At 42.3% G+C, this 18,336-nt stretch overlaps 1 protein-coding gene across 1 annotated transcript in view; it reads left to right on the forward strand.

Moving 5' to 3' along the window:
* EXOC4 (exocyst complex component 4) overlaps positions 1-18,336 on the forward strand; it is a 642,084-nt gene that overhangs the window by 577,212 nt on the left and 46,536 nt on the right. The window contains exon 17 of the mRNA XM_075345350.1: positions 2,306-2,465. Within this exon, the coding sequence (XP_075201465.1) occupies positions 2,306-2,465 (160 nt within the window). The remainder of the gene's footprint in view (positions 1-2,305; positions 2,466-18,336) is intronic.

Genomic DNA, 18,336 nt, shown 5'->3' on the forward strand with positions numbered 1-18,336 from the left:
AGAAAAGAACACTGTCCCACTATGAAACATGGAGGAGGTTCTGTTATGTTCTGAGGCTTCTTTGTTTCATCTTGCACAGGGTGTCTTGAATCTGTGCAGGGTACAATGAAAACTCAAGACTATCAAGTTATTCTAGAGAGAAATGTGCTGCCCAATGTCAGAAAGCTTGGTCTCAGTAGCAGGTCATGGGTCTTGTAACAGGATAATGACCCAAAACACAAAGCTAAAAACACCCAAGATTGGCTAAGAGGAAAACATTGGACTATTCTAAAGTTTCCTTCTATGAGGCCTGACCTAAATCCTATTGGGCATCTTTGGAAAGAGCTGAAACATGCCGTCTGGAAAAGGTAACCTTCAAACACAAGGCAATTGGAGCAGTTTGCTGTTGAGAAGTGGACCAAAATACCTGTCGAGAGGTGCAGAAGTCTCATTGACGGTTACAGAAATCGTTTCATTGCAGTGATTGCCTCAAAGGGTTGTGAAACAAAATATTAAGATAAGGAGGAGGGCGCCATAATTTCTGTCCAGGCCTATTTCATGAGTTTTGGGTTTTTTTTTATTCTTTTGAAGCAGAAAAGCAATGTCTGACTTTCATTTGTTCATTTTCATAGATTTGTTTTCTTATTACTTTTGTCAGATTCAAGTAATTTCTGTGACCATTGTGGGTTTTTCTTTCATTAAAGGAGGGGTACCAAAAATTTTAACCACGTTGTATATTAAAGGGGTTATACAGGACTTTTATATTGATGGCCTAACCTTAGGATAGATCGTCAATATCTGATCGGTGGGGATGCGACACCTGTAAGGCTGGTTTCACACTACGTTTATTTAACATCCGTCCATAACGTTTTTTTAGCGGAAAAACGGATCCAGTGCAAATGCGTTTTCACTTCAATGCATTTGCAATGGACTCGCGTCCACCTGCGTTCGCATGCGTTTGCGTGCGTTAGACACAGGATCCGTACTTTTGCGTTATTTTAACATGTTTCAAAAATGCTACTTGTAGCGTTTTTTACCTTTTGTCAAAATAACGCATCTCACAGGATCCTTCACATTGCGCCGTGAGCTGCAATGCATTTCAATGAGCGCTGGATCCTGCCTAGCAGAATGCGTTGAGTTGCGTTGTAACAGGATCCTGCTTTTGTACTGAGCATGCCCAGAAAGTACTGAGCATGCCCAGAACCAGTCTCGCGTGATCTGTCTCTCTCCCCCTCCCTCTCTCCTCCCTCTCCAGTCTTTCCCCCTTCCTCTCCTCCCTCTCTCTTCCACCTGAGAGCTGCGGACACTCGTAACCAAGGTAAATATCGGGTAACCACTTCTCTTAGTTACCCGATGTTTACGTTGGTTACGTGTGCAGGCAGCCCTGCTCCTAGCAGCTGCAGACACTCGTAACCAAGATAAATATCGGGTATCCAAGCCCGATGTTTACCTTGGTTACGAGCGTCTGCAGCTGTCAGAAGCCGGCTCCCAGTCTGGCACGTTTAGTTCCCCTCACTCCCGATCACATGACCGCCCCTAAACATCCAGTGACAGGATCCTGCAAAATAACAGATGCGTTAGCAAGCGTTTTTTGCTGTAAAAGCAGGATCCGCTTTTGCAGCAAAAAAACGTTCCTGACGCATGTTAAAAAGACGTAGTGTGAAAGCAGCCTAACCCCTGCCAATCAGTTGTTCCTGATGCTGGCGGTGTCCAGATGTATGGAGTTGCACAGCTCAGCTCCATGAACTGCAAACTGGCCGTTCACTGTGCAGATGTCTAATACCATGCACTTATATAGCTTGGTGACGGACTATATACTCAAAACTTTCCACTCTAATCTTGCTTCTCATAGAACCAAAGTTATAATAAACCAGTCAATTAAGGAAGTAGTTTTGAATTTATTTATTTTTTTGTTTATTTTGGATACAGTTTACAAAATTCAGATTTAAGTAGATTATTGGCTAAATATATTTTGTAGATTATTATGAAGATTGGAAGCCGGCTGCTTGAACACTAGGTTGTAATGCTACAAGCTGGCGGTAGTCTCCCTGAGTATGTTCACCATGCACGGAGCGGCCATTACCATTTTTGTAATAGTAACAAACAGATCTGTCTCTGTTGGCTGCAGTTTTTGAACGGTATTCCATGCGTCTGTCAAATCCAAACTTTCCATAGGTTACTCAGAAAGTAATAGTCAATAGTTGCTAAAAAAAAAACCTAATTCAAAAGTGACAACCAATATTTTTGCAAAACTTGCCCTGTTTGCAGAATAGAAAATCCTATGATCTAAGTAATGTCTGTTTTTCTGCACCACTCTCTTCCACAGGCTTAGGCCATTTAATTTCTTGCATCCTCATTAATGGAGCCCAATATTTCAAGCGCATCAGTGAGTCTGGGATCAAAAAGATGTGCCGCAATATATTCGTCCTCCAACAAAACCTCACCAATATCACCATGTCCCGAGAAGCTGATCTGGATTTTGCACGGTAATATGGCTAGTTCTCCTGTTTTACCAAATTCAGGCTTAATCATAGTCACAATATTATGATTGTTACTGTACTCCATGTCCCCTGACCGACTAGATGGGAACTGAAATTATGAATTGCAATCCAAGAACACGAAAACCTCATCGCTGCTGGCGCCATTGGCTCCAATTGGATTAGCTTTAATATTTGAGATTTTTTTTTGTTTTTGTTTTTATTGTTGCATGTCTTTGTCGAGCTTTATTTGATCTCATTGAATCTGTGAATCAGCAATGATACTAGTACTTTTTTTGCTTGAGTTTTGCTTATTACTAAAGTAGTTTCAGCATTTTAAAAATGTACAGGACACTTTTATTAAGAAAAAAAATCAGAGTTTGGAGCATAACAAATTTAAGAAACCTTTCTACATAAGGAATGGAGTTTTGCCATTTCCCTTTTATCTGCAGTGTATTTTCTACTGTATGCATCACGTAACATTTTCAAGTATGCAAGAGGTTTATCTATGACTGTGGTGGACTAGTATAATAATTGGCAGACCCGTTCTTTCCATGAATGAACCTTTTTTTGCTGACATTGCAGATAGGTATAGCTTTGCTGACATTTTGAGAAAATGGGTTAACAGTGCTCCGGAAGCTTGGATGTGATTATGTTTAGACAGCAAAATTTTCAACAATAGTGTTTCCATGAATCAATGTTCTTAAGCAAAAGTGGTGGGCAGTTTATGTAAGGCATGTTTAACCCCGTGAGAGAAAATAAGGGTTTTAGATTCTGAATGTGTGTGCAAATAATGATTTTGTGAGTTTTTCTACCAACGTTCAGAAACTATTTCTCCAACCCAAAAATATATAAAATGACTCTAATTTGGATACTAGACCTCTATAGCACAGAGTAAAATACAGGACTAAACTTTACACATATATATAATAGGACAAAAACGGAATGACTAAGGGGTTCCCTTGCTGGTTTCCCACACTGGTACTAACCGGACTTTAAACCGGGCTGGAAGCACCTTTACAATGTGGATAGGTGCGTATCTGGGTGATGTGTATAAATACAAGACAAAAAGAGGAACAGTCGCACACTGTGAAAACCAAAATAAATTCTACTTTAAAACATAAATGGAGGTATTTGGAATATTACAATGGCCATTGTAATACTAGCCCAGCGCCCCTTTGCTGGGGCCTGCTGGAGTGTGCTATGGTCACGGTTACCGCTGTGTGTGCAACACAAAATAAGTGTGAACTTTGTCAAAATATTTGACCAAGTATTTTAAGTACACCTGTTAAAGCTTTTATGTTTGGAGAGTTCTGTAGGTTTGGCAGTGGGACAGAACTCTCCCTCCAGTCAGGGTCTTGCAACAGGCTCATGTCCGGGGAATTACATTTAATCCTGCAGTGCACAGCAAGATATAACTCACTTGGGATCCAGGCTGCTGGAGCAGCAAGTGCTGTATGAAGCTGGCTGTGTGGCGCAACGTAGGCCAGTATTGAGAAATATGGACTTTATTAGTGGACCCTGCACTCGACATTTCTACAGCAATGCAGGAGTTGAGCCTCGGGACATTTATAAGGACAGCATGTACGTGAAACGGCTGTGTTCCGGGATTCCAGGTCTGTAACACTTGGTGTGAACAAGATCCTGGGTCACTGCCTCACTTGACTAGCTTTATGAAGCCGCTGCCTCACAATACATCTAATATATAAAGCTGAATGTATGTATGTATGTGTGTGTATATGTCCGGGATTGGCATCTGCACCGTCGCAGCTACAACCACAAAATTTTGCACATTCACACGTCTGGACCCCGAGAGCGTCATAGGCTATGTTGTGAGGCAAAATTTTAACCCCGCGCATTCCAATTTACCAATCAATTTTGCCCCTATCTACATAATGGGGAAAAAGTGAAACGAAAAGTGTATCCACTCCGTCGCATTTACAATCACGAAATTTTGCACAGACACCTCATGTGACCCAGGGAACGTCGTAGACTATGTTTTGACAGGAAAATTTAACCCCGTGCTTTACAGTTACTTTCCAAAAACATGCCTCCATTAAAGTAAATGGAGCCTGGAACTACAGGTTATTAGTAGGAGCTGTGATTGGTTGCTATAGGAACAAAAGACATTCATAGTATAAGAAGCTTATATGTGAGGTAATAAGATGTCGGTGTGGAGACGGATAGTGAGAGACAGAGAGATAGAGACAGACAAGGAAAGAGACAGACAGAGATAGGCAGACAGGGAAATAGACAGACAGGAAAAGACAAAGACAAAGAGACAGGGAGACAGACGGGGATAGAGACAGACCTGGGAAAGAGACAAACCTGGATAAGACAGATGGGGAAAGAAACAGAGAGATAGAGACAGACAAAGAAAGAGACAGACGGGGAAAGAGACAGACGGAGCACATTACTTGGCCAATTTAGTTAAATCTGTGTGGAATATCTGTGGTGTTGAAATATATGATGTGAAATGCTTCTATTAGCTTAGTTTTGCCTTTTAATAATTACATTTCTATCTATTAGTTTTGTGTTTTTTGTGTGCAGAATACATTTTTATTAATACAATCTATTTTGTTAACAGCAGTTATTAACCCGTGCGAAGCCGGGTAGTACAGCTAATATATGTGTGTGTGTGTGTGTGTCTGTCTGTCTGTATGTATGTCCTGCAAATCAGGAAGCGTTCTGGTCCTGAGACCCGCCACCCATTGCTATGAAGTACACTAGAATTTCTATTAGGTATATATAGCACACTATGCACATGCTCATGTAGTAGCTGGGCTCTCACAGGGCTTTTCAGAGCAGTTTTTTGAGTGATCAGTGGGTGTCTCAGATTCTAGATCCCCACCGATCTGCAAGATGTGTAATGGTGATAGAATACATTAAAAAAAATTCTTGGCCAGAGTGGAGATCTGTGACAAAGAGCATCTCTTGTTGTGAAGGACATGTCTTGACCTTCATTACACAGACAACCTATTGATTCCAGTGAGCTTTATGTAGTCCTTAATTTTCCCTGTAATGGGGTTGCATCTAAATTGAACACTTCCTGAGAGGTTTTCCTATGGACCAACTCCTCCCTCAGAAACAAATCACATGCTGCATATGGTGCATACTGTAGTATATAGCCTCAAGTGTGCACCATATATGTGATGTCTTTTTGTCTTCTATTGGGCAGCGCAGATTTCCACATTTATTGTTTAAGTTCGCTTTAATAGCTTTGCTCCGCAGAAATTAAGAGATTTGATTTACATGAAAGTTATTCAGTGCGAATGTAATGTTATGTTCCTTAATGTTCTGGGTCTCTCTAGACTTCAGAGTATAAATGTAGAATGTAAAAAAAGAACAAGATTAAAGCGGGCTTTCACGCTACGACATCGCTCAAGTGATCTCGTTGGGGTCACGGAACTTATGACGCACATCTGATCGCTTTAGCGATGCCGTTGTGTGTGACCCCTATGAGCGATTTTGCATCGTCGCAAAAACGTGCAAAATCGCTCATCGGTGACATGGGGGTCCATTCTCAAATATCGTCACTGCAGCAGTAACGAAGTTGTTCCTCGTTCCTGCGGCAGCACACATCGCTCTGTGTGACACCGCAGGAACAAGGAACCTCACCTTATCTGCGTCCCGGCCACAATGTGGAAGGAAGGAGATGGGCGGGATGTTACGTCCCGCTCATCTCCACCCCTCCGCTTCTATTGGGCGGCGGTTCAGTGACGCTGCTGTGACGTCGCTGTGACGCTGAACGAACTGCCCCCTTAGAAAGGAGGCGGTTCGCCGGTCACAGCGACGTCGCAGGGAAGGTAAGTCCGTGTGATGGGTCCGGGCGATGTTGTGCAACACGGGCAGTGATTTGCCCGTGTCGCACAATCGATGGGGGCGGGTACGCACGCCGGCGATATCGGTACTGATATCACAGTGTGTAAAGCGGCCTTAACCCTTACCTCACCACTTACCTGTTCCACCGACCCCCGCAGCTCGTCGTTCAGTCCTCCACACTTCTTTTCCCCTTCTGTTGTGTGCACCCTCTTCAGCCTGCGTCGTCCTCTGCCAACTAGGCCTTGACATCATTTTGCACCATGGTATATTGCCGTTGTACATCATGGTGGTGTGGTGCGCAGTGATGTCAGAGGCCTAATTGACGCTAGGAGAACTGGCATAAAGTCAAGCAGGCCAATGAGGAAAAAAGCTTTTCGCTGCTGTATATTATTTTTCTGTCTTAACCTTCTACCAGTCCTCTGCAGTCCAGCAAGATAGCAGCTGTAGCTGGGCCCAATTTTTAATGAATTTGTACTGTGCAAATAATCCGTATTCTGTAGAACACACTTTTTTTTGTAAAATTTTAGAATTCACTAAAATAAATTTGCTCATTTTTAGTAAAGTGTGAAAACTGCCAGTACTGTAGCAGTCATGATCTTCCCATTAAGGCAATGCATTTCATTATTGCACATGGTCTAGTGGAGCACCCAGCATCTTCTCTGTGTCAGACATTTCATCTTCTGACGGATGGAAATAACAGTAGCTCCCATGCATTTTGTGATGCACGTCAAGCAGCAACATTTTTCAATGAGTATTCAAAGCGAAGTGTGATGCACTTGGATGCATCTAACATCTCCATTGTAATAACAGACAGTGGTCCCCTGACCTTCCTATTTCATGTAGTGTGGTGGGAGCCAGAGCTGGGTGCAGCTGCCAAATCGTGTAAAAGGGGGGTGCTAATTGCTGCAGTTTGTCTTGTTATACGTCAGTGACAATGTGTCAGGAGTCATATGTACAACAGGAAATGAATTATCCATGGCACACAAGCCTCTGGAAGGGATCCCCTGCCGTTCGTGTTAATGAAAGTTGTCCCACGCATGTTCTCTGCCTGTGTGTGTCCCAGCTCCTCTCATTCTGTTAAATGCCTTTACTTCCGGACTTACCTGCTATCGCTCGTTAATATCAGATAGCAACAACTAGATTATCCTAAGTATATACAATGTATATATACGGACAGAAGTGCTACGTGCACTATAATTGAGTTACATGATAATTCAAAGAGAAAATGGCAAAAAGAAACCAATATGTATGAGACAATTATGTAACTGAGCACCCCCATTGCATCCAAGAGGAATCAATCGAGATATAACCAAGCTCCTGCAATGCATTAATCCCACTTACTGGATAGTATTATTAACTGTTCTGCCCGCAAGGACAATAAAACGTCACGTATACTAAGTATTTCCAAGGATATGCCATTTTTAACATAGAAGTAAACCATGACATGTAGTAAATCTGTTTAGCATGTAAAGAGTTCTCTGTCACATGACTTTAATATGTATTGTTAGAAAATATTGAAACATACAATTGTGCATATTCTACTCTATCATGCCAACTTCATTGGCTCTTGGAAAAATGTCATAGGATCAGAGCACACTAGGGGTTCATCTGAAGGAGGGGGGTGTGGGGAAGAAACATGTTCATATGGCCCCTAACCTAGGTAGCCCTATTCACAAATATGGAGGGCTACCTAATTATAGTGGGTATAGTGGTCACCTCAGCAAATGGCAATACTGTTACTGAATAAAATACATTACACAAAGGCCAGGACTGAACTCACCGCCATAACGGGGCCATATCTTGATAAATACCAGTCCTGCAGAATATATAAGGGATTACAGTACAGTTATAGGTAGTGACTTACAGATCACAATCTCTTTGATTAGAGTAATTCACTTTTCTTATCTGGTTCAGACTGCGATGGCAACTTTTTCCAGTCACAACTCATATGCAGAATTTATGACGACACAATTAAAGCATCCCCTATACACAAAATGTTATCAGTAGCAACTGCCATCTATCTCAGTAATGGGAAAATTTCTATTCACTGAATTCAGATTTTACTCTAGAATTTTGAAAACTAATGATCAGTCAATGAGAAACAAGGTGAAGTTGCTTATTTACATGCATAGTCAATCAAAAAAGGCGGATCCCCAGCACAAAGAAAGTCCATAGAAACTTGAAATCTAAAATTTCATTTTATTCCAATAATGGTTACCATTATTGGAATAAAATGAAATTTTAGCTTTATTTCAAGTTTCTATGGACGTTCTTTGTGCTGGGGATCTGCCTTTTTTGATTGACTACAGCCTTCTTGACCCACAAGCACCGTCCGGATTTTCCTTCCTGGAATGACTACATGGTGGTGAGCTGATTTACTCTTTTTTATTTAAATGCGTACTATTGATTTCTGAAGTAAAAATTAACACGTCATTTACTTTTTACTTTCTCAAATTTACAGCATCGGCACACCTATTCTGAACCTGAACAAACTCTTAATCCTACCGATTTGTCCCCATTACTGAACAAGCTATGTGGCACAGAATTACGAACAATAGTTCTCTTAGTGCTCTACATAGAAATAATGCCCACCACTGAGCACCTACAGTAAATAACAGTAGTGATCCCTTGGTACACTCTACTGTAGATTGTAAAATTGCCCCCTAGAATATTAATACCTTTTGTGAACACCCTGGAAAGCAATAGCTTCTTTTTACCTATTATTATTATTATTATTATTTATTATAATAGCGCCATTTATTCAATGGCCTTTTCCATGTGAAAAAGGGGAGGGGATACAGTGGGTACGGGAAGTATTCAGACCACTTTAAATTTCTCACTCTGTTTCATTGCAGCCATTTGGTAAATTGAAAAAAGTTCATTTTTTTTCTCATTAATGTACACTCTGCACCCCATCTTGACAGAAAAAAAAACAATGTAGAAATTTTTCCAAATTTATTAAATGAGAAAAACTAAAATATCACATGGTCATAAGTATTCAGACCCATTGCTCAGTATTGAGTAGGGGCACCGTTTTGAGCTAGTACAGCCATGAGTCGTCTAGGGAATGATGCTACACGTTTTTTACAAGTTTGTCAAGGTGGGGTGCAGACTGTACCTTAATGAGAAAAGAAATTAACTTTTTCGAATTTACCAAATGGCTGCAATGAAATTAAGAGTGACAAATTTAAAGGGGTCTGAATACTTTCCGTATGCACTGTACATAGACAAGTACAATAATCATGAACAATACAAGGCACAGACAGGTACAGGAGGAGAGAGGAACCTGTTCGCGAGGGCTCTATAAGGGTTGGGTGAGTGTAGAGCTGGTCATGCTGTGCTATAGCGGACTGATGGTTACGGCAGGTTGTAGTCTTGTCGGAAAGCGTGAGTCTTTAGGTTCCTTTTGAAGCTTTCCAAGGTAGGCGAGATTGTGATATGTTTTGGCAGAGAGATCCAGAGTATGGGGGATGCGCTGGAGAAATCTTGGATGTTATTGTGGGAAGAGGAGATGAGAGGGGAGTATGGAAGGCGATCTTGTGAGGATCAGAGGTTGCGTGCAGCTAGGTATCGGGAATCTAGTTTACCTCTGTGTACTTCTATGCCGGTTATAATACCTTGAATGCCATATGATCATACAATAATGCCCGCTGAGTGTTCGCTTAACAACTAATAATGCTCAAAGTCTTTTCTATATAGTAATAATGACCAGTTACACCCCATATATGCTAATAATGCCTCTTGATCGGCCCAAATATACTAATAATTATCTCATCTCAAAGCTATACTACGGCGTAAGCCACACGGCGAGAAAATCGGTGCGAGTGGAGTGCGATACAACATCGCATTCCACTCGGACCAATATTAGCCTGTGTCAGCGTACATGAGCAATTATTTTCTCAGCCCTAATCGAACCGAGAAAACAATCGCAGCATGCCGCGATTGTAATGCGAGACTCTTTTCTCTCGCATCCATTCAAGTGAATGGGGCAAGAGAAAAATCGAACTGCACTCGCGGTACACCGGTGTACCATGCGTGCAGAGCGAGAATCGCAATAGCCGGCTACGGAGGAGAGAGGGAGATAAATCCCTCCCCTCCTCCGTGCCGGCCCGCCCCTCCGCAGCGCCGGCCCGCCCCCCGCAGCTTAGGTCTGATCGCACAGTCGCACATGCGAGCATTGCAGTAGTGCCCCGTGTGGCCCCGGCCTAATACCAACCCCTCAATCCTCTATATATTGTACATACTGTATATATATATATATATATATATATATATATATATAGTATGAACAACAACAAGGCAGAGACCAGCAATAACGTGAGCAATCCAGGATGCTGTTAAAAAATTTTTTCCTTCTTTTTATTCATAAATTCATTAAAATATAATGGTCCAAGCAATTCAGAACAGCATTATCGCAGGAAAATAGCGCAGATAGGACTACGCGTTTCAGCGGTAAAATCCGCCTTCTTCACGGTCCAGAATCTGCAGATTTTTTAACAGCATCCTGGATTGCTCACGTTATTGCTGGACTCTGCCTTGTTGTTGTTCACATTTGTATGGATGGACTCCTGCGTCCTGATCCGGGCACAACGGAGTTAACCAGGTCAGCTGAGGATCCAGGTGATTCACAGGAGTGAGCTGGTCTACATTGTTGGACTCATATATATATATATATATATATATATATATATATATATATATATATATAGTATATATATATATTAATAATGTACCCTGCTCTACCCCATATATAGTATTAATGCCCACTAGTCCACCCCTTAAATACAAATTCTGCCCGTTGAGAAGCCCCACAAAAGAAAGTTGTAATGCGGAAGAGTTCATATAAAAATGCATCTATGTACTCACCTGATCCCCGAATCCTGACGAATCCTCTGACACAGTCAGCATCCCGAAGCAGAAGGTTCAATAATGTCAGCGCCATAATGCTGATATCGTGTGTCTCCCTGCGGCCTACAGAACAGAGTGTGGAAAGGTAGGGAGAACATATTGCCAAAAGATTTAACTGGATCAGCGTCCTATGCATGCTGGTACAATTAGGAGTGAAGGTGGCTCCATGTGGCCCCCACCTTGTGACCACACCTTCTGCCCCCTCGGTAGCTGATGCAATAAAGGGGTTGTCAAGGATAAAATACCTTAAAATCAGTCTGAGTCTTGGTCCACTAGATCATTTCATCTGATTTTTCAGGGTTTTTTTTGCTTTACCAAGATGCAGAATTTCTGCTCAGCCAATTACTGGTCACAGCCGTTCCTCGCCACAGTCAGTAGATGGCTGACCCGGTATTTACGTCCATTTGCAGCATTTTGACTTTGAAGCATAGACCCGTGTGGCTGGGCAAGCATTGAAATGGGAGTGTCTGGGGATCAGTGCAGGCGAGTATCATTTATTAATTGTTTTAAGCAGTATGAGGCATTTCAGCAATTTTTTCTATTGCCTTTTTGATTGGATACATGGCATGTCCTGCTTGTTTGGCTAGATTTCACCATAGCATTCTGCCACATCTTGCTTTGTAGATCGCCTACTTCATCTCAACCATATAAATTACTGTTTTTCTGAAATGTATCTATTATAATGCAGTGCTTCTCAAACTGTAAGACGTAGCTCGGGGAGATAGTTTTGACATGAGGATCATATGCTCATCTTCCGTTCTGCACAGAGCCGCACGCTTGTTCTCCCTGAGAGAAACTTCATTACTGATCACCACCCTTCAGGACATGTTCCTTTGTGGAGGATAAACCGCTGTGGAGATGATCATGTGAATTTTGAAGCAGCTTTGCTGCCGGTGCCACACTTTACCTTTACTGCATGCAAATGTTTTATTTGTCTTGCACCCGGTATACAGGCACTGTGATTTATTGAAGAGAAGCCTCTACTAAGACAATCAGCAACGTATCTGCCACATGCATATATCGCTTTCATGGCATTTGTTTGAACAATAATATTGGAAAAGGAAGATACATACAGCGTTATAACCTTTGTGATTTGTTATGGGGGTTTTTAAGGTTCCCTTATCTACTCATCCCTTACCTAGCACTTATAAACAGTAGCGACAGTCCTTCCATCGTTAATATATCAGAGGATGCACATCCAGCTGAAATGCATTGCGGCACAGAGACCCATCGAGTCCCTGCATCGCAATACATATGCTGCTTGTCAAACAGAGGCCAGCAGCTGACGTCAGCTTGCCAGGCATTGGTGGCATCACATGGCAGGGACATCATGTGTCGCCATAGCATGCATGCTGTAGTCATCTGCCGGCTACAGAGGAGGAAGCTGTACAACGTGAGACCAGAGAAAGTGAGAAGAATTTTTAGTTTTTTTCTTTTATGCATTAGAGGCAAGTCAGAGAACATGTATTACACAAAGAGTCCCAGGATGGGGACATGTATACCAGGAAGTGGCCCAGAATGGGGAACATATATACAAGGATGAGGGACATATATACCAGGATATGGGACATATTTACCAGAAAGGGGTCTCAATGGGTGGACATATGTACCAGGATGGAAGATATTTACCTGGCACTAGATTCATGTCTGCAGCAAGAATAAGAGTTTGGCTTCACAATTGAAGCCAGATATATATATTTTTTTCTGAAAACCTCTGGCGTTTCAGAGAAAATATAGTTTGAGGGCTATAGGGAGAGATGAGTCTAGTCCAGTGCCGCACCCGACCAGCTTCTGACCACACTGCTCCTGGTGACATGCTGCTCCTTCCTGATGTACATGCATGGGAGAGACCTGTCAGTCACTAGACAATATGGGAAGAAGCCTGCCAGGGTGGAGCCGGACTATTCTCATATCTGACTTTGGCCCCTGGCCACTTATTCAAGCTACATTTCTCTGAATCCCTGGTGCATTTCAGAGAAAAATATACTGTGCTGCAATCGTGCAGCCAGGCTCTGATTCATGCTTCCCTTGGTTTGGGCAGCATTAAATGAGTGATGGGTTTCCTTTACCATTTCACGAGGTTTCCCAATATAAACTGTAGCCACCACCTTTAACCAGCCTATTACCAGAGCCCATCAACCTGTATATAAGCCCATCAACTCCCACTTTATATTGAAGAAAATACCTTGTATAAGATTCCCCTACTGTGGGCTGATCAGTGCTGTCCGGTCCGATGGGCGTCTGTGGCCTGCGACTGCACAATGCTCTGGCACCAACTTCACTTCCGGTTAGTAGTCATCAGCACATCACAGGGATTTCCTCTGTCCTTAGTAGGGCAGGGTGATGGGAAAGTAGTGGCTATGTCTGTGTTGCTGTCAATGTCATTACAGGGAACAGGATCCTATTTCTTCCAATGACATCAACAGCAGCGCAGAGATAGCCACTACTTTCCCATCATCCTGATATCGTTGAACCTTTTGGTCCGTGGATTCTGCAGCAGCTGTCCTAAAATATTGAGCGTTGTCTCTTGTGCTTTGATCACCACAACTCTACAAGGTGAGCAAGTTATCTTGCATGTCTAACATATCTGTTGGATAAGACCCTACAGCTCTTTTTAACCCCTTAGCTCCTAATTCCACTTAGGGCAGAAAGTGTTTGTTCATGCCTGCTCATCAGCTGTGATTTGTATGGACCTGTGCAGGACATAGGACGCATCATATTCACCAAGATAGGAAGGTAGCAGTTCTGTCAGTGGATGAGACTCAGATCCCAGACCACCGATGCCCATCAGACCGGATTGTGCTGATTAGCATACAGCACAGGAGATTTCTGAAAGGTATTCTTTACTATATGCAGAGGAGTAAGTGGTTTTTACACAGATTGATGGACTGCAATAATAGACCAGTAAAAGGTGGTGACTTTTTAGTTTCTATTGGAATAACCTGGTGTTATAGCATAACGCTGACTTAAGAAATAAGTAATTTTGACAGTTTCTGTTAACAAAGCCAGAAGAAAGATAACAATACTTTTCTGCTGGCAGCCAGCACTAATTGTGTGCAGTTCCCACTGTATTCGGTGGAGCTGTGTAAATCCAGATGTGGTGAGCTCCTCCTAGTGGTGACGTTAGACGCTGGAATTTTGCTTTTTTTTTCCCTCTTCTCTACATTCTTCCTTCGCTTTACATGGAGCTTCCTTGGCCTGATGCAGTTTGTGTTATACCCTGGAATCCGCTGGATATTGACTAATAATCATAGTGTGTCAGTCTCCATTAGTGTCACTGCTGTGATTTTACAGTTGATGGATCCCACTGAGGCTATTTCTTACCAGTAGACCCATAGTCAGCATTTTTTACTGGGAAAATGACCAAATTGCGGAGATTATTGGTAAGCACAAGGAGATTGCTGAAAATTGGCCTTTAAATGGCTGGGGGGTTTTGTGCCCACATTAACCTAATGCTTTTATGTTTAATAAATGTTCTATAAGGTGGTTTCAATACAAGCCTACCCATGACATATTCTCTCTCTTATCCTTCTTTTCTTCATTCTTATTTTCTTCATGTCTTTTTTGTTCATAACCACACTACGGCCACCTACATAATGTAGTCCTTCCCTCTACAATAGAGGGGTTATCTCCTGACTGCTTGTCACCAGGTTTTTGTTGCCATTTGTGAGGGCAGTATAACGTAGTGACAAAGACCCTGACTGCTGGATTAGGCTATGTTCACACAGGGCATCTTTTGCTGCGTTTTTGAGGTCACAAAGATGCACCTAAATGCATGCATTTCCTTCTCCCAGCAAAGTCTATCAGATTTCTATTTTGCTGTCCACACTAGGCATCTTTTTTTTTGGCTGCGTTTTTGAAGATGCAGCATGTCAATTGTTTTTGCATTTTGACAGTGTTTTTGAGCTTTTCTAGTCAATAAATTTGACTTAAAAAACGCATTGGGCAAAATGCGGTAAAAAATGCATGCGTTTTTGCGGCGGGTGCGGTTTTTTGGGGCCAAAAATGCTGCATCTTTGTAGTTAAGAAAAGATGCAGTGTGTGAACATAGCCTTACTTTAGAATCACATGCTGCTGAAATCTCAATGTTCACGAGCACCAGCTCCCCGTACCCTTCTGCTGCTGTTTGACACCCACTCACTGTGCACTATATTGGGGGACATCTGTCAATCAGTGGCCGGTGGCGGCAAATAGATGATTCCAGCGCTGGAGCACATAACCAGGGATTTTATTTAAAGTGAATCTGTCACCAGGTTTTTGCCACCTAATCTGAGAGCAGTATAATATAGGGCCAGAGATCCTGATTCCAGTGATATGTCACTTACAGGGCTGCTTAGTGTAGTATTGATAAAATTGCTGATTAATCCGCAGTAGATTATCATTAGAGGACTACTTGGCGTGCTGTAGGTAGTCCAGCATATTCATAAGCTCTGTATAATTGCTATATCTGCAGCAGAGAAAACATTGATTTTTATCAAAATGACAGCAAATAGCTCAGTAAGTGACACATCACTGGAATCAGGATCTCTGTCTCTACATTATGCTGCTCTCAGATGACGGAGCAAAAACCTGGTGACAGATTGCCTTTTAAAAAAATGGCTGCAAGAAAAAAAAGTAACCGACATCAGAGTGTCTCCCGTGATTTTATGAGGCCAACATATAAGCCAGCCTAAACCTAGTGACTGATTTCCTTTAACCCTTTCTCCAGACATGCCGGCTAGTCACCATATAATAAATGGATGAGCTGGATCTACAAAGTAGTAGCTGGTCCTGCTAACCTCTCTGAGCAGCCTCCAGTGGGGAATTGTCTCCATTAAGTCTATGAGCCCAAATAAGAAATGTGAACAGTCTGCAGATTTCCTTTCAGCCTAGAACATTTTGCTGACCATTAATATTACCGTTATGGTGGTATTCTCACTATTGAATAATGTTGAAAGCATTCTCCCAGAATTGCCAGCCAGCATTGACATTGTTTATTTCATATGGAGACCTTAAACTGTGAGTTGTAATATTGTCGATTACTTGGTCCAGCTACGGTGTGTGTGATTTTTTTTTTTTTTTATTTTCTTTAGTCCAGGAAAACAACAGATGGCTTTACAAAACTGTAAAGTTATTTCTGTGTGTGCAAAGTTATTATAGATGGCCCAAAACAGCTACAGGGCACTCTCCACGTCCAGCGTGTGCGGAGAGGAATTCCTTGGGTAATACTGCCATCTAGTGCCAGGTTCTGGTAAACGTGACAGCAGCCTCATTTATTACCATTTAAATATCTCGTGTGAAACTAGTTCTTTGCCACAATAAATACTATTGCAGGAGCTTGGAAAACGCCTTTGATTACCATTGACTGAGTAAAATGTAACTTTTCATTGATCGCGGTTAGTGAATCGCTCTCTAGCATCGTTTTGCTTGAGGAGACTTGGCTATTATGTATCCAATATTCAGAGGATATGAGATTACTTTCTGTAGCAAACTGATCAGCCAAACAGGTACGTTCCCCTGTGGAGTTTGGGATATCTCTAATATTCCTTTCTTGCTATCTAGTCTTGTTTTCTCCTCTTCTTTATTTTTCCTTTTATTTTTATTTTCCCTTTCTTTTCTATTCTGTTTTTTTTTTTTTATTGTCCGGTGACTTCCTATGTTCTGATTCTTAAAAGAAGAGCATGTGTAGGACACATTAATTATAATTATTTGATATTAAAATTAATTTTATCCCTTAATATTGAGAAGAAATAAGTATACAGACATCCCGATATATATATAGTATGAGCCCATATACAGTTCCCCTATATACAGCATGAGTCCTTGCATAGCTCTCTGCATACAGGATGAGCCCTCACATAGCCCCTCCTTATGCACAGTATGACCCCTCACATAGCCCCTCCCTATATACAGCATGACCCCTCACATAGCTCCCTGCTATATGCTGCATGAGCCCTCACATAGCTCCCTACATACAGAGTGAGCCCCCACATAGCCGCTGTATACAATATAAACACCTCTGAAAGCCTCAACATATACAGTTTGAGCAACCACAAAGCCTCAACATATACAGTTTGAGCGCCCCACAAAGCCACTATATACAGTATGAGCCCTATCATAGCCCCTTATTTACAGTATAAGCCCCAACAAAGCCCTTCTACATACAATGTGAACCTCCACATAGCCCCTTTTATATACAGTTGAGCACTGACCTGTACATCTATAAACAGTGTGAGCCTCCACATAACTATCTATACACAGTATGAGCCCCCACATAGTCTCCTGTATACAGCATGAGCCCCACATAGCCTCCTATATACAGCATGAGCCCCACATAGCCACCTATATACAGCATGAGCCCCACATAGCCTCCTATATACAGTATGAGCCCCACATAGCCTCCTATATACAGCATGAGCCCCACATAGCCTCCTATATACAGCATGAGCCCCCACACAGACTCTTATATACATTTTGTAATCCCACATAGCCTCCTATATACATTTGTAAGCCCCCACGCCGCCTCCTACATACATTTAAACATTCTATACACACAAAAAAACACCACATACTCACATTGGTTCCATTTCTCTGGCACTTGCCTCTGGTGCACACATCAGTCATCATCCACTGTGCCTCATGTTGATTGGTGGAAGACTGAGCCAGCGTCCCTTACTACTCCAATGGTTTTTTTGCCCTCTGCATCCAAAGGATGCAAATAGCAGTGACTTCTAGATGCAGGTGGGCTGCAGGGGAGCGCATGGTGCAATCTGCGGTCCATTGTTTGAAGCCCTTCAGTTGTTTTGGTCCGCGGGGCCGACTGGAACAGCCAGAGGGCCGGATGTGACCCGCTGGCTGCACTTTGCCTAGCCCTAGTGTAGGAAGTACTTATATTACGTAAGTGACGTATATTACATAAAACTCTATTAACCTGCAGATATTGGGTCAATCGGCAGTTTAATAGTGTTCTAAAGCCATTCAGCCGCCACACTGACAGCCTGGCTGCCAGGAGGTAGTGAACTTTATTCCTCCTGGCCACCGTCTGCTTTTAGTCATAGGCGTACAGGTAGGGCAGTTTCTGTCACCACTGAGTACACATAAAGGGGCTGCTGTAACAATGTCCCAGCACTGACTGATATCCGCCAGCTCAGCAGTGCATCAGTGCAGAGCT

Source organism: Anomaloglossus baeobatrachus, chromosome 4 (genome assembly GCF_048569485.1).
Source record: "Anomaloglossus baeobatrachus isolate aAnoBae1 chromosome 4, aAnoBae1.hap1, whole genome shotgun sequence".
NCBI lineage: Eukaryota > Metazoa > Chordata > Amphibia > Anura > Aromobatidae > Anomaloglossus > Anomaloglossus baeobatrachus.